Source organism: Talpa occidentalis, unplaced genomic scaffold (genome assembly GCF_014898055.3).
Source record: "Talpa occidentalis isolate TD23 unplaced genomic scaffold, MPIMG_talOcc4v2.1 talOcc4.3, whole genome shotgun sequence".
NCBI classification, from domain to species: domain Eukaryota; kingdom Metazoa; phylum Chordata; class Mammalia; order Eulipotyphla; family Talpidae; genus Talpa; species Talpa occidentalis.
In genome coordinates, this window is record NW_023603184.1 from 4,905,723 (window position 1) to 4,929,071 (window position 23,349).

At 51.9% G+C, this 23,349-nt stretch overlaps 1 protein-coding gene across 1 annotated transcript in view; it reads left to right on the forward strand.

Annotated features, from left to right (window-relative positions):
* Positions 1–418: 418 nt before the first annotated feature.
* The window catches only part of LRP4 (LDL receptor related protein 4), a 44,243-nt gene continuing 21,312 nt past the window's right edge, over positions 419–23,349 (forward strand). The window contains exons 1-25 of the mRNA XM_054699230.1: positions 419–5,059; positions 7,562–7,708; positions 8,896–9,012; positions 9,211–9,324; positions 9,641–9,757; positions 10,151–10,279; positions 10,500–10,619; positions 11,046–11,171; positions 11,777–11,902; positions 12,092–12,226; positions 12,606–12,731; positions 13,043–13,273; positions 14,056–14,212; positions 16,020–16,237; positions 16,398–16,574; positions 16,967–17,089; positions 18,745–18,953; positions 19,124–19,205; positions 19,952–20,057; positions 20,177–20,378; positions 21,095–21,284; positions 21,369–21,500; positions 22,404–22,544; positions 22,868–22,954; positions 23,060–23,231. Of these exons, the coding sequence (XP_054555205.1) occupies positions 4,879–5,059; positions 7,562–7,708; positions 8,896–9,012; positions 9,211–9,324; positions 9,641–9,757; positions 10,151–10,279; positions 10,500–10,619; positions 11,046–11,171; positions 11,777–11,902; positions 12,092–12,226; positions 12,606–12,731; positions 13,043–13,273; positions 14,056–14,212; positions 16,020–16,237; positions 16,398–16,574; positions 16,967–17,089; positions 18,745–18,953; positions 19,124–19,205; positions 19,952–20,057; positions 20,177–20,378; positions 21,095–21,284; positions 21,369–21,500; positions 22,404–22,544; positions 22,868–22,954; positions 23,060–23,231 (3,665 nt within the window). The 5' untranslated portion in view covers positions 419–4,878. The remainder of the gene's footprint in view (positions 5,060–7,561; positions 7,709–8,895; positions 9,013–9,210; positions 9,325–9,640; positions 9,758–10,150; positions 10,280–10,499; positions 10,620–11,045; positions 11,172–11,776; positions 11,903–12,091; positions 12,227–12,605; positions 12,732–13,042; positions 13,274–14,055; positions 14,213–16,019; positions 16,238–16,397; positions 16,575–16,966; positions 17,090–18,744; positions 18,954–19,123; positions 19,206–19,951; positions 20,058–20,176; positions 20,379–21,094; positions 21,285–21,368; positions 21,501–22,403; positions 22,545–22,867; positions 22,955–23,059; positions 23,232–23,349) is intronic.

The following is a 23,349-nucleotide window of genomic DNA, read 5'->3' on the forward strand; positions in this document are numbered from 1 at the left end:
CTATAGATTCAGAGGTAGTAGAACTCTAAAATGCTTTTCCTCAAATAAGAACCTGTACTTTAGGGGCCTCCCCGGTGGCGCAGTGGTTGAGCGCTGGGTTCCGAAGCTGCCCGCAGCCTCTGCAGCGCCGGTTCGATCCCCGGCTGCAGCCTCTGCAGCGCCGGTTCGATCCCCGGCTGCAGCCTCTGCAGCGCCGGTTCGATCCCCGGCTGCTCCCCGGCCACCAGAGGAGGGTCCCACATGGCGCGCAGACCCCTCCTGCCGCCCGCTGCTCCCCTCAGCAGTGTACTTCGGTCCTTCTGCCTGCTCTGCTCCCTGCTCTGGCTCTGGTTAGTCCTTTCACCCTCCCTGCACCTCTGGCCTGTACCCCAGCTTGCATACATAAATAAATCTTAAAAAAAAAAAAAAAAGAACCTGTACTTTAGGGAATAATCTCCTCTGGTGATCACATTTTGCAAACGGGGACATGTGATCTAAAAAAATATGAATGCACTTCTGAAGCAGTTGACATTTTTGAATCTTTTGCTGTGTCCCTGGCTCTGATAAGTGTTTTGTGTGTGCTATCACATTTGTTCCACTCAGTGTCCCTACCAAGTAAGTACTGTTAGGCATCTGTCTTACAGCTGAGAAACTAAGGCTCAGAGCAGTCTGTTGTTACATGGCTCGTGAGTAGCTGAAGCAGGATTTGAACTCAGAGTCTAAAGTGTTAACACTCTAACCCACGCCCCTCTTAGAGCAGAATATTTTATATCCAAGCTATCCCCAGAGATCTAGGTTGGAAAGAGTTCTATTTTATCTTAAGTGACTTCTTTTCTTTGTGTTCAGTTATCAACTTCTCAGGGAATCCTATAAGGCATAAAGAATTACTTCTGGGGCCTCACTGGTTGTGCAAGGGGTTGAGCACAGCACTATGAGGCTATCCATGGGTTAGATCCCAGGTGGGCCATGGAGCTGACCCACATGGCACAGCAGACCTCTCCTGTCTCACTTCCTGCTCCCCTCAGCAGTGTGTTTCGGTCAGTCTGCCTTTTCTGTTCCTCGCTATGTCTCTGGTGGGTCCTCTCGCCCCCTCCCCCGCACCTCTGGCCTATACCCCAGTTCTTGTATCCATAAATAAATAAAGCTTGGGGGGAAAAAAAAAAGAGTTACTTCTGATGGAGGGAGACTTAGAAAAGCTCCCAGTGGAGGAGAAGCCTCACTAACTTAGTCCTATATTTTGAGATGAAGGGAGAGACGGAAAAGGTATTTTGAGCAACTTCTCATAGAACACAGCTACCACATTCAATCCACATTCTGGTGGGTTTGTGAAATCTATTGACTGGGCAGGGGAAGTGGACTTTTGAGGACCTAGGAAGAGAGAGCAAGCCTAGGCTTGGCTAGCATGGCTCCATGACCTGGTGGAGAGAGAGGTCATTCATGTCACCAACTTAATCCACTTGGTGCAACCTGGCCCACAGTAGGGCTTCTAGAATCTCAAGCTCTAACATAGTAGGTCTTAGTCCTAAGCAGGCTGGATAAGACAGTTCTGTGTGAGTCAAATTCTGTAATAGTAGTAGAGCTATCACTTACTGATGGCCTACTTATTATGCTAAGTGCTTCTTTACGAATTAACTAATTTCTCATAATATCACTAAGAGGTGAGGGATTCTGATCCCAATTTTCCTGATGAGAAACTAAGGTATGAAGAGATTAAATCACATTCCCAGGGTCAGCCAGCCAGCAATTAACTTAGTTTTGTTCCTTTGTTCTTAAAGTTTCTCTTCTTTCTGCCTCATCATTTGGGAGGACAACTGGTAGGAATTTCTTTTCTGTGTGTAAAAATAGCAAGAGAGGGCTGAACTTCCTGTGGCCAGTATCATTGTCCCCTTTGAGGGTGTCCCCTTTGAAAGGGCCTTCTAGAAGAAGACCAGGTAGATCTTCAATCAGGTAAGGCTGGCCTCTAGGGTTAGGGACAGACATGAGTAGTCTTGGCAGGTCAGTATCATGGTGAGTGAAAGAACTCCCATAGAAGCAGGGAAAGACCTTAACCTGGATAGAACTAAGAAGCTGCCTTAAAAATGAAGATTCCTCTTTTCTTGACTACAGGTCAGGTAGGAAGTTACTGCTTTTCCTTTCTGATATTTTGAGCCTTTTTTTTTGTTTTGTTTTGTTTTGTTTTGTTGTTGTTGTTTTGACCTAAATTCTTTCAAGACTCTGGAGGGAAGCATCAGTCACTCATTGATTAATTTTATAAACTTATATTGATCCTCGGCTACCTACCAAGCATTGAACTGCAGACTATGAATACAAAGCTTTCTACCACACAATTCCAACTGCCAAGAAGATCATGGTCTTGTAAATAAACAGCAATCCCACCGTTGGTTCAATGCTACCCTACAAAGGGGCACTAAGGGCCTCTGGGGCACCAAGCAGAGGCTTTTGATTCAGCAGGGCTGCCTGGAGCCAGGTGGGCAGCATCAGGAAGGAGTTCACTTCCTGGCCTCCTTCTCCTCCAGCCATTCACCCTTTTGGGTATTGGTTCTGAGGTTTCCTCTGCAAGTTCTGTCCTCTCAAACAGTGGCCGTCTCTAGACACCCAGTTCTCTCCAGTTTCCATGCATTTGCTTGGATGAGCTTGGATCCATTCACACATGGCTCCTTGCTGCCCCCTCCTCAGTGATGTCCATTTTGCTTGCTACACGGGCACCTCTTTCAGTGAGAGGCCCCTACCTAGTAGGCCTCCCGAGGAGCTCAAGTCAGTGGATCAGTCCCCTGATTGTCTTGGATGTAGTTTAAGGCTGTTTCCTCTAGCTTTTCCTCATTCAATAGGGCCTATAGCCTCGCCATAGGCCTACTTGCCACCAGTAGGCAGGAGGAAAGAGTTACATGTTCAACGAAAAATATCCTTCAGTTATAGGAGTGAGGCTCCTCCCTCTCCTGTTACAATCTCCTCCACCCTGGGCTAGCCATCCTAGCCCAGCACTCAAGGGGGACTGCTTGTTTATCTTTGGTTCTACTTGAAAAAATTGTGTGTGGCCATGTGTAGTCACTGTTCACTTTGACGTCCAGGTGACAGGTGTGGCTTCCCTCCAGCTGCGCATTTTATGGGTTGCTGGAGAGCTGGAACCTGGGCATGCTTCATTGTCACCTGGGAAACTTACTGCAAGTCCTGGGTTCTAAGATGACATTGAGGGAGGAATGCTGATCTGAAGGCCAGAATGGGGCTGCCATCTTGATTCTCCCACTTACCCTATGACCTTGGTGACCTTACCTGTTCAAGGGACACTCCCATGACTAGTCAGAGTTATTGTGATAATTAAGTAAGAACGTATGCAAAGGTAGTTTGTCAGGTGTAAAGAGAAGCTGAAACATGGAATGATTTATTATTAGAAGCCCTATTCTTTTGGGGGCAACACAACACGGAGGCACTGGTTAAAGGGCTGGGACTCCAGTCTGTCCCTACTTCCCACCTGACCTGAATGCAAGGTAATAGGTCATTAGCCTTAGTAGTAACCAGGGAGGTCCATAAACTCACTGTGTATTGCTAACTGAGAAGACATAGAGGAGAGGAACCAGTTTTGTAAATTCCCTTTTTTTGACCTCAGGGTTTTGGAATTTTTTATAATAGCTATATCATGTATGGGAGGCGGTATAATGGAGTAATTAAGAGCAGAGACACAGGGCTGGGCGTGAAGGCTGGCCTCACCCCTTAGTACCAGTGTAACCTACTGACAGACTACACCTCTCTATGTGTAGGTGATAATAACAGTGCCGCCTCCCAGAGTTGTGGGGAGCATTCAGTGACTCTGAAAAGGGATTAGAACGATGCTTGGTGATCACTGCAAAGTACTCACAAAAGGTTGGTTGTATTAATATCAGGAAGCTTTTGCTGTGGCCCAGCCCTGTGATAAGCAGTTTATGTGCAATGTTTAAGTTAATCTTTACAAACCCTCTGCAGTCAGACTTTATGACCCCCATATATTTTTTAAGATCTCTTTTTATTTATGTATACAAGAACTGGGGCCAGAGTAGAACTGGTGTAGGCCAGAGTTGCAGGAGGGTGAGAGGATTCACCAGAGACAGAGTGGGGAACAGAACAGGCAGATCCACTGAAATACACTGCTGAGGGGAGCAGCGGGTGAGACAGGAGGGGTCTGCTGCACCATGTGGGTCAGCTCCCCGGCCAGGGATCAAACTCATGCTGCAGTGGCTGGTGATAGCTTGATAGCACTGACTTTAAACCTGTGCCACGAGGGAGGTCCCTTTGATCCCCATTTTATGGAGGAGGAAACTGAGGCTCAGAGACATTTAACTAACTTGCTCAGTTTTGTCGCGTTAGTTAGGAGAACCGGGGTTCAAACTCCAGGCTCTCTCACTCCAGAATCTCTGTTCTCTGCTTCCATGTCAACTGCTTCACCAGATGGAAGCGTCCTTTCTTTCCTTCAAAAGGAAACAGTGAGAAATTGGTAAATGGCTGAGATTTTGGTTAGCCACTCACAAAGGCCCTATGAGCACATGTGCTTCCAAAGCTGGTGACTTGATGACCAGCGGTAGCGAACATTTTGGGGAAAGATCTTTTCTTTGTTAAATTGCCTACGTTGGCGGGCAGAGGGCCCCTAGAGGCAGAGGGGGCTTGCCAAGGGACTGGCAAATTGCTTTCAAGGCCAGAAGCACGGCCGAGTGTTCTAGCTTCACTTCTTAAAATGACAACTGCGTTTTGCCACCCACCGTCATTCGTCTCCTTTCTTCGCTCGCCATTCTTTTAGTTAAAAAGGGTTAAAAGCTGCCCTTTATGATCACAGCCAGGACTTGAGTGAAAAGGCAGAATTCCACCTCGGAGGCTCCCGGAGGGGCAGCTGGCTTTTGGGGGGGATAGAATGTGTGTGTATTTGTGGAATGAATGCCCAAGCTGGGAGCTTGCCTGACCTTGAGAGGCTGCTGTGCCTCTGACCTGCAGGAAGTCCTGACTTTCCAGCAGCCTGCCACTAGCTGGATGCCCACCCGATGGAATGCTTTGTTCCTGAAATCTGCTGGAGGAAATCAGGACTTCTGCTATCACTCAGCCCAAGGTGGGCGGAGAGGTGAAAACAAACCCTGAAGTCTCCTCTTTACCTTCAGTATGGCTTTCCACTTGCGGCGGCCCCCAACTACTGCTGTTCTTGCTCTCCCAGTCCTAGTATCAAGTCCTTGAAACCAAAAGCTTTTGGAAAAAACATATTCCCCACGTCCTTATACCACTCCCACCCCATCCTCCCATCCTGCATTTATTGGTGTGCTGAGGTACACGGGTAGCTTCTTCCACATTTATCTGCTTGTCTAGTCCTTGTGGCCTTTTTACAAAGGAGGAAACTGAGGCTTAGAGAGTTAAGTGACTCCTCATGGTGACCCAGCTGGCCAGTGGAACCCACGTCTGTTTGCTCCAGGCTCAGCGCTGCGCCCTCCTGCCCCTTCCTCCATGTTCCCCTTTTTCCTCTCTGCCCTTGTCACCCGTTTTGCTCCAAACTCCTCACAGGGAGTTCACTGCTCCTTGCAAGGTTTCTCAACTGCTATTGATATTTGGGGTTGGATAATTCTATGTGATGGGACCTGATCTGTACACTGTAGGATGTTTAGCAGCATCCCTGGCTTCTAGCCACTAGGTGCCAGCAGTACTGCCAGTCGTGAAAACCAAACTGTCTCCATGCATATCCAATTCCACCCACCACCCTCAACCCCAGGCAGCAAAATCATCTCTGGTGGAGAACCATTGTCACCATTACTCCCCATGAAGGGGATCTGCGTGTTGGGGAGCCTCATAGCTTGAGTCCTCTGAGACACTTCCTCCTAACTGTTAAATCTAGCCGGAGTTCCCGCAAGTGGTGCCCATAGCTGTGATGGGCTGATCTCACTATAAAAGTTCTTCAGGGTCTCATAAAAAAGCCCTTCCCTCACTGTGCTCTCAGCCCAAGAAGCAAGCGGATGGGGCTGGGGCTTCTGGGGGAGAGTCCGCTGCCCTGCACTTGCAGAGAGACCTGGAGAGCCAGGAACACTGGCCTTGGAATAAGACCTTCCTGTGAGGTACAGAGTCACTGCTCCTGCCCAACAGTCATTGGCTTTCCAGGAAATCCTGCATCTTTTCTAGGGCAGTGGATTTCCTCAGCATGTGGAGATGGGCAAGACCTCAACTGAGAACCTGGTGAAAGCTGGAGTCCTTCACTCCAGAAATTACATTTTGTCTATAGTTTCAGGGATTTACAGATACCAAAGACTGGCCTTCATCCAAACTACCTTCCACCCATCCATCCACCCACCGCCTACCCACCCACCCATCCATGCATCCATCTGCAGGTTAGGGACCCCTGCCAATACTCACTTATCCCATGAGTTGAAGTGGAGGGGAAGAGGGTCTGGGACTCTCCCCTTGCTTTTGGAGGGGCTAGCTGTATACCCCTGCTTTCCAGGGCCTGAGACTCAGCAGGGCCAGGTAATTGTAATGTGAGGTGAGAAGGAACATCAAGGAGAGGATCCAAGAGACAGTGACTGGGCCTGTAAATAGAAAAGGACGAGGGGTGGCAATTTGGGAGCTGACTCTTTCCTTTCTCAGCCCCGCCAAGGGCAGGGCCCAGCTGAGAGGAGGAAAGAGAGAAGAAAGCAAGGGGGAGAGATGAGCAATGAACGGTGGCCCCTTCTTTCCCAGCTGCAGCGGCCCAGCAGGCTAGATGAATGCTGGGAGGGGGGAGAGTGACCCTGGCAGAACCCTTTGTTCCAGCTGAGGCTGGAGCAGGGGCACTGAGCCATTCACACGCCATCCCAGGGCATCCTGCTGGGCATACTGGGGAGGGGGCACAGCAGCCGGTCATGGGACTTGGCCAGGCAGATAGCTTGATGCTCAATAGGGAAGCCCAGCTGTGTGCTGCTGAGGCGGGGGAAGGGCTACCCTTCCAACTTCCCTCCAGGCTGGGCTGTCCCACTGTTGGAAAGGCCCTGATGGACCCAGTCGCAGAGTGAAGCCTGCAGAGAGGACTGCGGTGTTGGGCCTGGAGTAAGGCCTCCTCCTTAGGCCCCCTGGTCACCCTTCTCAAAAGGGAGATTCAGACCAGCCAGGCTGCTTCCCGGCCCCTCTGCAGACTCCTTATTCCTGAAGAGGATCCGGCATTTTAACTCCACTGGTATTTCTTGCCCTCCCTGGTCAACATCGTTCAAGGGCCTGGTCATGGACAGAGGCAAAAACATCCACGTCTCAACCTAACTTTGGAGGAAAGGACATGGAGGCCTCTGTGCCTCACCCCATCTGCCCCGTGTGTCTCTCCCCCAAGAGCACGAACCCTCAGGTGGCGTCATTTTTCTCTGGTCTGTGGGGACACAATGCAAAAAACCCAGTCAGAGGGCAGGTACTTGGACTCTGTGAACCAAGAGGCAAAGAGTCTCCTCTTGACCATTGATGCCCAGGCCATGATTACATTGTCCACATGTCCCTGCTGTGCCACCGTGGCTCCCCGGTGACGGGGTCTCTATACTAGACCCCTCTACTCTGCCCCCTGAAACGGGCTTTGTTGGATGGGAACTGAACCCACTCTCGCTGATTCCTCTTCCCTCCCCCCCAGGCCTGGCCAGCAGCCCTGACTGTGCCTGTGGTCGGAGCCACTTCACGTGTGCGGTGAGTGCCCTCGGCGAGTGCACCTGCATCCCCGCCCAGTGGCAGTGCGACGGGGACAATGACTGCGGGGACCACAGCGACGAGGATGGATGTAGTAAGAGCCTTCCCACGGGGTGGAGTCGGGGGGCACGGAGTGGGGTAGAACAGGGACCTGGGGGGCGGGCAGCAAGGACTGTCTGACGGCGTGTCCTGTGCAACAGCTGTCAGAGTGCTGGGACTCTCGCGAGGGTGAGGGAGAGTGACAGGTAGAGGTAGGTGGCTTCTTCGTGATACAGACAACTTCAGTCCTGTGTCTGATCACGCGTCTATATCCAATAAAACAAACTTGGGCAGCACTATCAAAGATGTCCTGGAAACTACAGGTGGTCTCTTTAAATACGTCTCTTTGTATTTTGGGGAAAACATGTTTGTGTGTTTGTGTTGCTTATTTGTGCATCTCTGAATATGCATACTGCGCATGGATACAGATTTTGGGGGGCATCATTTGTTTATTCTACATGATCACATCTTTTCTAATACATAAACTTTGTAAGAAAGTTTATATTCTCTTTAAAACTCCCTCTGCCCGCCAGTGTGGTGATATATGATACACCGTGGACTGGGGTGTCTTGTCTGAGATGTATGGAGATCTCTGCTGAGCCAGTTGTCTGGGTTTAGGGGTGCAGCCTCCAACCCGCAGCACCTGTGTGTGAGGGTGGTGGCTAATTAGCCTAATAAGAATGAAGCTACAACCTGGACCTTATTAACCATAACCAGTTCAGCTAATTGTGATGATGGTGAATGTTCACTTTCATGTAGCACTTTCGTAGGCATTATCTCAGAAGACGTCTGTGCGCCCAGTATAATTATCCCCATTGTACAAAGGGCCGATAGCTCAGAGAAGGTAACTGCTGTGCTCGGTGTGATAAGTAATGAGTTCTAGAACTGGAAAAGGAGCCCGGCTTTGTCAATCATTTCACAAGAGGAAAAGAGCCCGGGGGCAGGTGGACACATTTCTTTTGCTCCTGTTTTTCTTGCTGCTTGTCAGTGGTTTTGAGTTCCTTGGCTTGTCCTGCCCTGGGACCCTCTCATTCGCCATCCCCTGAGAAGACTCACTTTCTTACTGCTCCTCTCTCCATTCGCTTAGCTTCTCCATTCACTCAGGAGTCTAACAGGCAGGACAGTGGGGCAGACGGGAGCCTCGCCACAGGGGACGTGGGGGGGTGGCTCTCTGGCCCAGCAGAGCCTGCCTCAGGGAGTAGGCCAGACTGATGCCTTCTCCCTTCTTCTCCCGGGACTCAGTGCTGCCTACCTGCTCCCCACTGGACTTTCACTGTGACAATGGCAAGTGCATCCGCCGCTCCTGGGTGTGCGACGGGGACAACGACTGTGAGGACGACTCGGATGAGCAGGACTGTCGTGAGTGCTGCGGGGCCAGGGTGGGGGAGCAAGGCCACATCAGCCATTAGGTCTCGCCTCTTGGTTTTGTCCTCTCCCCTCCTCTGTTGGAAGGATAAGGCCCTGAGAGGCAGCCACCTCCGTCGGGTCCCTCGGCTGCTGGGCTGCCAGGCACTGCCCTCCACCGCCTGCAACGGCCTGACTGCCCTATGCCCACAGCCCCCCGGGAATGTGAGGAGGACGAGTTCCCCTGCCAGAATGGCTACTGCATCCGGAGCCTGTGGCACTGTGATGGTGACAATGACTGCGGTGACAACAGCGACGAGCAGTGTGGTGAGTGGTGCAGGCAGCATGGCTGGTGACTGACCTGGCCGTGGGAGGGGAGAGTGGCAGTGGCTCCAGTGCTGCTTGATCCTTGAACTGCCCCGGGGTCTGGAGCAGCTGGAGGGCAGGTGGCAGGAACAGAGCAATTCACCTTGGCCCCACCCAGCCAAACTAGAGCCTGAGGCCCAGTGTCTCCAAGGCATAGGCTGTTCCCAGAGTCCAATATCTTGTAGGGCCTGGGACAGACCCCAGGGGCAGTGAGGGTGGGAGTCAGGGAGGATGGCAGGTAGGTTGCCTCAGGATTGCGGTCTCACTGCACCCCCAGACATGCGCAAGTGCTCGGACAAGGAATTCCGCTGCAGTGACGGGAGCTGCATTGCTGAGCACTGGTACTGCGATGGTGACACCGACTGCAAAGACGGCTCCGACGAGGAAAGCTGTCGTGAGTGGCCCCAGACGGGCTGATGGGCCAGGCTGGGTCAGCGGGTTCCCCGCCAAGGGCTAACGGCCGGGCTAAGCAGCACATGGACAGGGGCATGGACAGGGGCCACGGGCGTGGGCATGAATGGTGAGCATAGAGAGGAGGGTGGGTTCTTATGACCTGTTTACTCAGCTCTGCAGCTGAGCTAGGGGAGTAGGTGCTCAAGGGAGAAGGGAGGTCTCCCTAGCCCCACCTGAATATGAGGTCTCCACGTGTTGTCCCAAATGAAAACTGCTTATGTCTCACTCAAGGAGCGCACTCTGCCTGAGCATCTTGCCTCTTTGAGGCGCCAAGGGCCCTTTCCCCTTGCAAGGACTGACTGTATGCCCCTCCCCACCCTCACCTTCCTTCCAGCTTCAGCAGTGCCAGCGCCCCCCTGCAACCTGGAGGAGTTCCAGTGTGCCTACGGCCGCTGCATCCTCGACATCTACCACTGTGACGGAGACGATGACTGTGGAGACTGGTCGGACGAGTCTGACTGCTGTGAGTGCCTGGCCAACTGGGTGGAGGAGGAGGGCCGGGCTGGGAGGAGCTCCTGGGAGAGCAAGGCACAGGTGCCAGCTGGGGCAAGAGCTCAAAGGAGACCTTTCTGGATTCCTTGCTCCTTGGGCAGAGGAACCAGGGCGCTAGGGTCAGGGCGTTCTGTTCTGCCGCGAGACACTGCATGGGCTGGCTAGAGATGGAGTCTCTTGTGTTCCTCCAGCCTCCCACCAGCCCTGCCGCTCTGGGGAGTTCATGTGCGACAGTGGCCTGTGCATCAATGCAGGCTGGCGCTGCGATGGTGACGCAGACTGTGATGACCAATCCGATGAACGCAACTGTAGTGAGTAGGGGGGCACGTGAAAGGGCTGGGTAGTAGGGGGCACTTGAAAGGGCTGAGAATTCAGAGGGCTCCACTGATGACAAAGCTTGAAGACTGATTGGACAGGACACGTACAGCAGTGTAGGTTGTGCACTGCACAGATGCACTATGTCCAAGGGTCTGCCAGTCACACATAACAGACTTACTACACCTTCTGTTATTAGATGTAGATGTTCTTCCTGGCAGTGTTCCAGCAGATGACTGTAAAGTGCTTTGAGGAAAGGACACCTTTTTCTGGAGTCACACAAAGATGCCATATAGACTATCACACTGATATTACCAAGCATGGCTTGTGTTCTGGCAGAAAGCGAAGCTCCAGGTGGCAGGTGGAGGAGTATCAGGCTGAAATGGTCCCCCCTCCCCCCATTGTACCTTTGCTCTGCACAGCCACCTCAATGTGTACGGCGGAGCAGTTCCGCTGTCGGTCTGGCCGCTGCGTCCGCCTGTCCTGGCGCTGTGATGGGGAGGACGACTGTGCAGACAACAGCGATGAAGAGAACTGTGAGAACACAGGTGGAGTCTCTGAGGGGTACTGTGGGCCCCTTAGCCTACAGTCGGGGTGGAAGACAGGGATGGAAAGAAACTTTACTGCTGATGGTCCCTGGTGCCCAGGTGATGCTGTAGGCAGATCTCACCCAGGGCTTGGATTTTTCCTGCCATCTTGGCTGCCAATGTCAAAGCCAGGTACATCTGTTGACCTGCCGCTTTCTGGCCAGGAGCACAATATCAGGGCTGTGAGTTTTGATTGTCACTCACATTCTAACATACACAGTCAGCGCCTATTGCTCTGGCCTCGTGAGCAAGACTGGCTTTCTGTGGCTGACAGCCCCTGCCCACTCTCTGAGCCCCACCCGGGACGTGGCACATGCATGCACTCTCTCATTCTGCCCCACAGGCCTCACCGCCCCAGTGTGGTGTCCTGGGGAGAAAACACCAACAGACACTCAGCCAGCCCTGTCTGAGCTGTTTCCTGCCTAGGACCCCGACCCTCCCACCTTGAGTCTCATCTGTCTTCAGCTTGCCCTAGAAAATGACAGGCTCCCCTCCTTTGGTTGACCCAAGCCCTGCCCTGCCCTGACCTGGCTCTGGTCCCTCCACCCCCACCCACCCTCCTCTAGGAAGCCCGCAGTGTGCCTCAGACCAGTTCTTGTGTTGGAACGGGCGCTGCATAGGGCAGAGGAAGCTGTGCAACGGGGTTGATGACTGCGGGGACAACAGCGATGAGAGCCCGCAGCAGCACTGCCGTAAGTGCCCCGGCGGGCGGGCCTGGCCCATGGTTGGCGGCCGAACCCCACCCATACGGGGCAAAAAGAATCTTCCCTGGGGACTCTCGCAGCCTCGGGAGCTGTTCTTCGTGTCCAGGTAGAATGCCAAATTGGCTGTCTGGGGGAGGATTCTGGGCTCAACTCCCATCTCTGGCTTGGCTGGCACAGGGCCCCGGACGGGTGAGGAGAACTGCAATGTTAACAACGGCGGCTGTGCCCAGAAGTGCCAGATGGTGCGGGGGGCAGTGCAATGTACCTGCCACACGGGCTACCGGCTCACCGAGGACGGGCGCATGTGCCAGGGTGAGCTGGGGCCTGGTCTGGAGCAGGCCAGGATGCTGGGCAGGGGCAGCTGAGAGACCACTGTGTTTCCTTGGGTCAGGCAATTGATAGACGTGATCTCACTCATCATCAGAGTAACCCTAAGAAGTGGGGATGGTCCCTCCCATTTCACAGATGGGGAAACTGAAGCTTAGAGAGGTTAAATAACTGACCGAAGGCCACAGAGCTGGCAAGTAGCAGAACTGGTATTCTGGCCCACGTGGCCTGATCTTGGGGCCCTTGGCCACTGGTTCTAGGGCTGGGAAGAAGATGGGTAAGTGGGCTGGAAAACAGCTAGGCCTGGGAGTTGGGGAGAGAGGATAGTAGGAGGGAGGCTGCCTGACCCAGCTGGTCCTTGCAGATGTGAACGAATGTGCCGAGGAGGGGTACTGCAGCCAGGGCTGCAGCAACAGTGAAGGAGCCTTCCAGTGCTGGTGTGAAGCAGGCTACGAGCTCCGGCCTGACCGGCGCAGCTGCAAAGCTCTGGGTAAGGCATGTGGCATTCAGTGGGGCGGGCTGCAGACCAGGCATAGAGACAGCCAGGGGTCCCAGTGCTGGGGGATTTGCTGACAGGTCTAGAAGTGAGTATATTAGTAGAATGGAGTTTTGAGCTCCACATTGCTCCATTTTGAACCCTAAGAAAAGTCGTGCTGGGGTGCAGGGAGGTGGGTGGAAGAGTTTATCTCGGAGGCTCCCACTCTTCTAATGCTGATGCCACTAGCTCAGGACGGCCGAGCTGGGCAGCGAGGAGGTGGGGGTGCCTGCGATGGGTACCAGTGCAGCTCGTTTCTCTGCCAGGGCCAGAGCCTGTGCTGCTGTTCGCCAACCGCATCGACATCCGGCAGGTGCTGCCGCACCGCTCCGAGTATACGTTGCTGCTCAACAACCTGGAGAACGCCATCGCCCTCGACTTCCACCACCGGCACGAGCTCGTCTTCTGGTCCGACGTCACCCTGGACAGGATTCTCCGGGCCAACCTCAATGGCAGCAACGTGGAGGAGGTGGTGTCGACGGGGCTGGAGAGCCCAGGTAGGGGGTGGTGTGGGCCGGGCCACACTGTGTGCAGAGCCGCTGTGCAGGGAACCTGCTGGGGTCGCCCGGCCTGGGGCAGTCCATCATCCTTTTCTTCCAGTGGAATCTTGGATAGAGTTCATATTGAAAACTGGTTTGTTTATGTTAATGTTATAGGTTCAGATTTGTAACAATTCCTTTTCACTGAACTTAATCAGTGAGAATAATGAGATCATTTTTCCTGAAGGTAACAATTCAAATTCGAGATGGGTGGGCGGCTGTGACACTTCTCTATTGGCCCTTTAGTGTCCCGCTTAATCCTGAATTTGGTCTTGATTGCTTATTTGTAAAGACTATTCTGATGGACTCAGGTGATATACCTTAGTGTTTATAGACTTAACCCACAGCTCCATTTGCAACCTCAGGCTATTCAATGGGCGAGTGATGTTGGGTAGGATCAGGTATGGGCACATCTGACTTTAATGCTCATGGGGTGTCTGGGTGGCTCTGCAAATTGCTGCTGCAACCCCAAGCCAGTCCAGAGGGGAGCCGGGCTGGGGCCCAGGAGCCAGAATTCAAGCAGTGGGAGGTGATTGGCTGTGAGGACTGCCTGACCTTGACTTCTCTGTGCCTCGGTTTCTTCATCTTCATGGGGGTGATAGTACCCAGCTTCCAAGTGGTTGTGATAATGGCTTGAATTACTACATGTGAAGAGGGTAGAACAATGCCTGGCCCAGGGAACCACTTTGTGTAAGAGCTTGGCACAGAGGGACCTGGGCTGAAATGCCTCCCTCCACCAGGTGGCCTGGCTGTAGACTGGGTTCATGACAAACTCTACTGGACTGACTCGGGGACGTCAAGGATCGAGGTGGCCAACCTCGACGGGGCCCACCGGAAGGTGCTGTTGTGGCAGAACCTGGAGAAGCCCCGTGCCATTGCATTACACCCCATGGAAGGGTGAGTTGTCTCTCAAGCTTCCAAATCTCTCTTGCAGTCTGTAGGGACAATTCCCAGCCCACCCAGGCCCCCTAAATGGCGGTCATCTTCAGCGTGGTGAGGACAGCATGGACTCTGCCTGTAGGCGCTGCTGAATTCTGGTCCTGGCTCTGCAGTCACCGGCGGGTGTGGTCTTAGGATAGTTCATCTCTCTCTGCCTCTGTTTACTCATTTCTAAATGGGTGGTTAAGAAAAGAAACATACCTACCCGATAGCTGAGTGAAGATTACGTTGCGTGCAATTATTAAATTGAGGTATAATTTACACATAACATTCTATTAGTTTGAGCCACGTGGCATGATGATTTAGTACTTGCATATACAGGCACAGGCCCAGAGGTGGCGTTGCCAGTGCCATGCCAGACCCTGGGCATAAAGCCACTACTGCCATAAAGCCAGTCTCATGAAGATATTGGTTTCTTGATGCCACATTTATACTCGATGTTATATTTACACCTTACTGTAGTCTAACAGGTGTATAAGAGCGTTATGTCTAATAAAACAATGTATACACCCTAATTAAATGTGACAGACATGAGGTGAGCACAGGCTGTTGGAGAGGTGGCACCAAAAGACCTGCTTGACTCAGGGTTGCCACCAGCCCCTCCATTTGTTAAAAAAAAATGTAATATCTGCAAAGTGCAAGAAAATGAAGTTTACCTGTACTTCCATATGATCACCCCAGTAAGTTTAGTTAATGTTCTTCAGCATGCAATAGTTACAATTTTTTCTTAGAACTTTCAAAATCGGGCCTCCCCGGTGGCACAGCGCTTGAGCACTGGGTTGCAAAGCTGCCCGCAGCCTCTGCAGCGGCAGTTCGATCCCCGGCTGCTCCCAGGCCACCGGAGGAGGGTCCCACATGGCGCGCAGACCTCTCAAATAAATAAATCTTTAAAAAAAAAAAAAAAAGAACTTTCAAAATCTCTCTTAGCAACTTTCAAATTTTCAAAAAAGCAAAATTAACTATAGTTACCATGTTGTACATTTTATCCCATGATTTATTTATTTTATAACTGGGAGTTTGTACTTTTTGACCTCCTTCACTGACTTCACTCACCCTAAATGAGGTGTTTTAGTATTTAGTATTTTTATTATTAGCCCAGAATAAAATTTTTTTTTAATTTTCTTAAAGATGTATTTTATTTATCCATGCAAGAACTGGAGTGTAGGCCAGAGGTGTCGGGGGTGAGAGGATTTAGCAGACAGAGTGGGGAACAGCAGGTGAGACCGGAGAGGTGTGCTGTGCCATGTGGGTCAGCTCCCTGTCCGGGGATCAAACTCATGCCACAGTGCCTGGCAACAGCTTGATAGTGCTGATACTTAACCCCTGTGCCACCAGGGAGGCCCCAGAATAAAAATTTAATAGTAATTGTTATTATTAGAAGAAAAATCTTCTGAAGTGGAAGTCCTTAGCATGTGACTTAAAAATCAAGTGCAGTCAATTGGTGGGGGGTGTCCCCTAAGATCCTGCAGTTGTAGGTCAGTTATTTTAGAATAACTGTGAGTGTATGAGTGTGTGTGTGTGTGCATGTGTGTGTATGCATGCCCTGCCCATAGCAGATACGCCAAAATAATTTGTTTGTTAAATGAATAAATGCCCTACCTAGAGACATTTGAATTCAAATATTTAAAAAACACTCAGTGGGCCAACAGGATTTGTCTCCTACCAGCTGGAGTTCCCTGGTTTAATGAATAAAAGCCCCCTGCCTGATTACTATCCTGCCTGATTACTCTCCTGCCTGCCTCTCAGTTGCTTTTTCTCTCCCTAGTACCATATACTGGACAGACTGGGGCAACACCCCCCGCATCGAGGCTTCCAGCATGGATGGCTCTGGGCGCCGTATCATTGCTGACACCCATCTCTTCTGGCCCAATGGCCTCACCATTGACTACGCCGGACGCCGCATGTACTGGGTGGATGCTAAGCATCACGTCATCGAAAGGGCCAACCTGGACGGGAGTCACCGCAAGGCTGTCATTAGCCAGGGTGAGGCCCTTCATACACTCTCCTTCATTTCTTATCCTCCATTCCCTGTCCCGGCCCCTGGGAGTCTTGGCAAAAGATGAGGTTTGTGCAGTTGCCAGGCCTGGGCCCAGGGGCTGGGGCAGACCACATCAGGACTGAGATCCTCCTGGACTTTCACCAGGCCTCCCACATCCCTTTGCCATCACGGTGTTTGAAGACAGCCTGTACTGGACAGACTGGCACACCAAAAGCATCAACAGCGCCAACAAATTTACTGGCAAGAACCAAGAAATCATTCGCAACAAACTCCACTTCCCTATGGACATCCACACCTTGCATCCCCAGCGCCAGCCTGCAGGTAAAAAACTGCCCTCCTGGTGAGCCTCTGCTGGTGCCCCAGAGAACTTTCCCTGCACCTGTTACAATGGCCCTTGTTTCTGGTGGGGAAAGTTGAGGTCTGCTATGACATGGGCTTATCCCGCCCTCTGCTGGACATTTAGGATGGTGCAGCGTCACCACCCATGAAGGCATTGAGTTTCTCTCTAGGTCTAATTTGTATCAGCATTTATGGGGCATTGCTGGTATACCAGGTAACTCTCGTGCTTGCAGCTGGGAGCTGAAAAATAATAAGACATCGTTCCCCCATCCAGGGAGCTGACACAGTAGCTAAACCCATGCTCACTAACCTTGGGGCCTCCTTTGCCGACCTTTGCTCTTTCTTGACCCTCTTGCTCTGGGCTCTTTGAGCAGGGAAAAACCGCTGTGGGGACAACAACGGAGGCTGCACCCACCTGTGTCTTCCCAGTGGCCAGAACTACACCTGTGCCTGCCCCACTGGCTTCCGCAAGATCAGCAGCCACGCCTGTGCCCAGAGTAAGTGGGTCTAGGGCACCTGCCTCAGTGGCTGTGCCTTGTAAGGGTGGGTGGTGGAATAAGAGATAGGAGTTTGGGGAGTTGCCTATGATGGGGAAGAGTCAGGCTTCTCAGGAATCCCCAACAGGGACCACTTATGAGGTTGAAGGCCTCTATATTGAACCTAAGGGCTGAGGGCTCAGCAGTAGTTGGCTGGAGCTCAGTGAAGCACCCAGTCAAGGATGAACACCTGCAACCAGGCTTGAGCTTATTTCATCAGGTAGGATGCTTTCTCTGTAGGCAGCAAGAGATTTCCACAAAGAGGATTCCCTATTCCTAGAAAGTAGGAAAATGGTTTCCTACCTCTTTACCTTCAGTCTCACCCTGGTATAGACTTTCTTCCAGCCCCTGAGCCAGAGAGTCAAGCTTAGGACTTCAGCTGATATTCTGTAAATTCAGGCCCAACACAAATGTGTCTAAAACATAAACACAAAAAGAGTCGTTCCCCAAGCTGTTACTTTGGCTTCTTTGGCGCTCCTCTAGGGGTATCACCTCAAGAGAGTGGCCCTGTCTAGCTCAGAGTCACAGGTGACTTTTCCTAAGAGGAGTTCAGAGAATGGTCCAGACCTAGACCTCCAGGCAAGGGTCTGAGGCAACTCCTCACACATTAGCAGCTGCTCTGGTTGACCACTGTGTACCCACTGGCCCTTTTATCCCTGGTTAAAATCAAATTTCTCTTGGGACCTGGGTCCTTTCCAAAGAGTGAGGTTAGGGAAACTGTCCAGAGGAATAGGGGCAATATTCATCCCACACACACTGCTCCAGAACCTAGTTTCCTGCAGTCTCTTGTGCCTGGTGCTTCCCATATTGCCTAAGATGCATTTCCCCAGGCGCTTCCCTTCTGGCTTTCCCTGAGCTTAAAAGAAGAGCTGGACAGGTAGGCAGGAAGTACCTTTCTAGGCAGAGAAGCACACTGGGAAATATTCAGACAGACCTGGGCTGGAGAAGAGCCCGCTGGGAAGAAGCTGTGTAGGGGAGGGGCCATAGCTCCTGCTTGGTGTCAGGCCTGAGTTCAAATCCCCATTTTGGTGCTTTGTAGCCAGGGGATCCTGGGTCACTTACTGACTTCTGTTAGTCTCAGCGTTGTTCATCTAGAAAATGAAATAATAACCTGAACCCCAAAGGGTTGCTGTGAGAATCAAAGACACAAAGCAAGAAAAGCACTAAACTTGGTGCCTAGCAAGGAGTAAGTGCTCCTTAAATAGTCTGTATTGGCCAATGTTGTGAAGAAAGGTGCAAGAGGGAGGGATCTAGCAGTGGGAACGGAGCAGCAGACACAGAAGCAGACAGGAAGTCAGAGAGGTCCTGGGTGGGACTGACAGTGATGCAGCCAAGGCCCTGGAAGAGATGAGCAAGTAAGAGGAGAGGAAAGCTGAGCTGCAGCGACAGACACACAGGCTGCAGCGCCAGACCCTGGGTAGAGCCCATTTGGTCCTAAAGTCTGATTCTGCCAGCACGGGCTGCCCATTGCTCCTGGGGCCTGAGGTGATACAGGTAGAAGGTCCCAGGTCCCAGGAAGTGTGATTGAACCAGATGTCACACAGGTGAGCATCTGTGTCTGTCACTGTTCTTGGATTTAGAGCATTAAAAGAAGACCCCTTTCGGCCTTTGATCAGGTCTTGACAAGTTCCTGCTTTTTGCCCGAAGGATGGACATCCGTCGGATCAGCTTCGACACAGAGGACCTGTCCGACGATGTCATCCCACTGGCTGACGTGCGCAGTGCTGTGGCCCTTGACTGGGACTCCCGGGATGACCACGTGTACTGGACGGATGTCAGCACTGACACCATCAGTAGGGCCAAGTGGGATGGAACAGGACAGGAGGTAGGGCCCGTGTGGACCCAGCCCTTGGGGAGGGCAGAGGTGGAAGGTGGGAACCACTCTCTCCTGGGTCAGGGCTTCTCCTACCTTTGCCAGCCTGAGAATTGGTGGAGTTTGGGCCCCAAAGTTGGGGTGCAAACTCAGTTGATGATACAGCTTTGCTTCGTGCCCAGGTGGTAGTGGATACCAGTTTGGAGAGCCCAGCAGGCCTGGCCATTGATTGGGTCACCAACAAGCTGTACTGGACAGATGCGGGTATGTATAGGGCAGTTATGACCTGGCTTTCTGGGATTCCACGTTTAAAATCCTGTCCTCAGTAGAAGGGTCCCAGTGCTCCTCCTTGATCACTTTCATCTTGACCCAAAGTCCTGGGTAGGTCAGAAGTGGTGGGGCTGCTTCAGAGCTGCACATTTGAGGATTTGGTATTTGCCAATCAAATGGCAGCGACCTCTGCTGTGTAGCTAAATGCTTGAGAATTTTGTGAGGCATTTCTGATAAACAAAACTCTGGCCTGTGGTTTTCCTTCCATCACTCTCTTGGTAAAATATTTCTATTAACCAGGCGAATGTGGGAGGCTAGGGGACTGGTAAGCCAGAGCTAAGCAGAGTGTGGTCTCTGGACCAGCAGTGTCAGTGTCACCTCGGGACTTGTTAGAAATGTAAATTCTTGGGCCCTACTGCAAACCTGCCAAGGCAGAATCTTTGTGGGTTAAGTTAAGGAATCTGAATTGAACAAACTATCTGATTCTTGTGCCATACTGAAGTTTGAGAAGCATTGCCTTACATTACAGGACAGAGTGAGTTGCTTGTGTTCAAGAAGGCTTGCTCTTTGCAGAATGGGACTGATCAGAATGGGAACTTCCTTGAAGTTCACTATCCATTTGTATATCAATAACAATATTTCTTGAGCACCTACTGCATGCCATGCACCCTACTGGGCGCAGAAGGTAGAGTGAGTGACCAAGAACAAAGTTAAGATCTTTGCCTCCTATTTCTTGATAGGGACAGACCGGATTGAAGTGGCAAACACAGATGGCAGCATGAGGACAGTCCTCATTTGGGAAAACCTTGACCGTCCCCGGGACATCGTAGTGGAACCCATGGGCGGGTGAGCACCTCCCCCTCTGGGATGAACTCTATCTGTGCTCCAGACCTGAGTGCTGGAGGTTAGCGGGAGTCACATGGTCTTACAGGAAACCTTGTAAGACCTCCCTTAACTGTGCCCAGGTACATGTATTGGACTGACTGGGGTGCCAGCCCCAAGATTGAACGAGCAGGCATGGATGCCTCGGGTCGCCAGGTCATCATCTCCTCTAATCTGACCTGGCCTAATGGGTTAGCCATCGACTACGGGTCCCAGCGGCTGTACTGGGCTGATGCTGGCATGAAGACCATTGAATTTGCTGGACTGGATGGCAGCAAGAGGAAGGTAAGGGTGGTGAGTAGGTGTCCCCCCATGGCCCTGACATCGTCCAGGTAGCACTCCCTGACTGGCAATGGACAGGGTCTGGGGGCCCCACCAAGGAACCAGCATGGAGTATGTGCTATTTCTCTGAGGCTGTGACTGTCCTCCAGGGTACAGGGGCCCTACTGCTAGACAATGAAAAGAAGCTAGGGATGGAAATATTTTTTATTGAAAAAAATAAATGGCAATTATCATATAGAAAAGAATCCCCCGATGTGTCTGATGTTTCCTTGTGATGAGATGTAGGGTTTGAGGCAGCAACACCGCACAAGGGGATGCCTTGTCCTGAGCTGCTCAGGGTCTCTCACCAGCAGGCCCAGTGACAGCTGGTCTCATTTTGTCGATGACAACATTGATGGCGTTGTCAAGGTGGTGTCCACTGTAAAGTTGCTTCTTGTACCTGTTTTAACTATTAAAGTGATTTGTGCAGAGATACTTTGAGATTTTAGGGAAATAGTGCATGATCGTTTATAGTGGTCACACCGCCCTTGGAACCAGGCACTGACATGCTCACATCATGGACTGTCAGGCTCAGAGAGATTTTATAACCAGCTCTTGCTCAAGGTCACAGAGCAGATGGTAGTGGCAGAGCTGCATTGAACTCCCTGCCCAAGCTCTTGACCCCTGCTCTGTACTGTCAGACCCAGCTGGGGCTGATACAAGTGCTGGGGCCCCGGCAGGTGCTGATCGGAAGCCAGCTCCCCCACCCGTTTGGGCTGACCCTCTACGGTGAGCGCATCTATTGGACTGACTGGCAGACCAAGAGCATCCAGAGTGCCGACCGACTTACGGGGCTGGATCGAGAGACCCTGCAGGAGAACTTGGAGAACCTCATGGACATCCACGTCTTCCACCGCCGGCGGCCCCCTGGTGAGCAATCTTTGGTCTATTCTGATTTCTCCTTGGCCGTCTTCTGCCTTAGTCCTCCTTACTGATCCCCGCCTCCCTACCCAGTGTCCACGCCATGTGCTATGGGGAACGGCGGCTGCAGCCACCTGTGTCTTCGGTCCCCATCTCCAAGCAGCTTCAGCTGTACCTGTCCCACGGGCATCAACCTGATGCCTGATGGCAAGACCTGTTCACCAGGTGAGTCTAAGCATCACGGACCTGGCTGAGTCTTGCCAGGAGGGGCAGTGGCACCCTTTCCTGCAAGGGGACGCCGTGGTAGTCTGAAACACCACAAATCCTGGTGATTCTAGAGGCTTAGGGGAGACATAGGCTTTTAGAAAAGAGAGAGGAGGCCCAGGGGAGCAGGAGGACAGGATTAGAGGCAGGTCCAACTAGTTCTTATGGTGTCTTCATGCATATTAGAAAAAAGATACTTTTCTTCAGATACTTTACTTTCATCTGTTGGAAGATTATCATAATATACTGATTTGGTTAGAACAAGTCACTTTAGTTTTACATGCCCAACTCGATATAGTAATATTAAAATGTATGATAGTACAAGGTAATGGTCCCTCCCTTGGATGTGGCACTTTTGCAAAGAGCACGACCTATGTGACAATCTTAATTGGAGGGTCCCGGAAGCAGGTCCTGATGTCCAGATGTTGGAAGTCAGTGCTTCTCCCCAGGAGATGCTGCATAGGCTGTGTTCGAACCCTAACTTCCCACGGCATTTGGGTGAGAAAGGAGCTTACATTGTCCTCCCAGGTTGTGGGAAAGGTCCTCTTTAACATGAACTTCATGGTGAAGGGTCATTTGAAAAGAGTCTCCACCATAATGACAAAGGACTCCCATTTATGGCTATGCCGTCCCCAGGGCTGAGTGCTTTAGGTCCATGATCCCTTTTAATTTTACCATTTACCCTGTCATTGTCCTTATTTTACAGATGATAAAACTGAGGCGTAAATAATTTAAATAATTTGCACCGGATCATGCAACTAGAAACTCACAGGAGCAGGGCAAGAACTTGAGTCTGGCTTACTCCACCTCCTCTTAAAGGCCGGGCTAGAGTGACGTCCTCTTTCCTCCCCCTCCCCCGGGCAGGCATGAACAGTTTCCTCATCTTCGCCAGGAGGATAGACATACGCATGGTCTCCTTAGACATCCCTTACTTTGCCGATGTGGTGGTACCGGTCAACATCACCATGAAGAACACCATTGCCATCGGAGTGGACCCCCAGGAAGGTTTGTGACCCCGTCTCACCTGCCTTCTGTCCCTGCCTGCAGCAACTTTGTCCGTCCTTTCCTACCACCTTTGCCTCCCACTAAGAGCCTGGGGTGCTCTGGAAAGCCCTTGCCCCTGTCTCTGCAGCACTTCCTCTCTGGTTGTGAGGCACAGTTCAGGGCCTTCCTCCTCATCTCTGCCAAGAGCTGTCCTGTTAGGATCTTTCCACATCACTCCCAATTTCCTGAGCTAGGGTTTGCCCAAACCTGTAGGGTGTGAGTCTACTGTGTGTGTCCCTTTGCTGGAGGCGCGGGTCCAGGCTTAGCCAGCCTTCTGTTTCCAGGAAAAGTATACTGGTCGGACAGCACGCTGCACAGGATCAGCCGTGCCAATCTGGATGGCTCGCTGCACGAGGACATCATCACCACAGGTGGGCCTTCCTCCCAGCCCAGGGCCACCTGTCTGGCTCCAGAGCTGGGGAAATAACCCATCTGTTTAAAGGCAGGAGCCAGTGTGCTCTCTTGACTTCCTGCAGGGCTGCAGACCACAGATGGACTCGCAGTGGATGCCATTGGCCGCAAAGTATACTGGACAGACACAGGCACCAACCGGATTGAAGTGGGCAACCTGGACGGGTCCATGCGGAAAGTGCTGGTGTGGCAGAACCTTGACAGCCCCCGGGCCATTGTCCTGTACCACGAGATGGGGTGAGAGCCAGCTCCATGGCACAGATAGAGGATGGGCCAGGGGTGGGGCTGTGGATGGGGTAAAGGAGACAGGGAGAGCCAGCATGCTTCAAATACCTAGACTGAACTCCTGGGATAG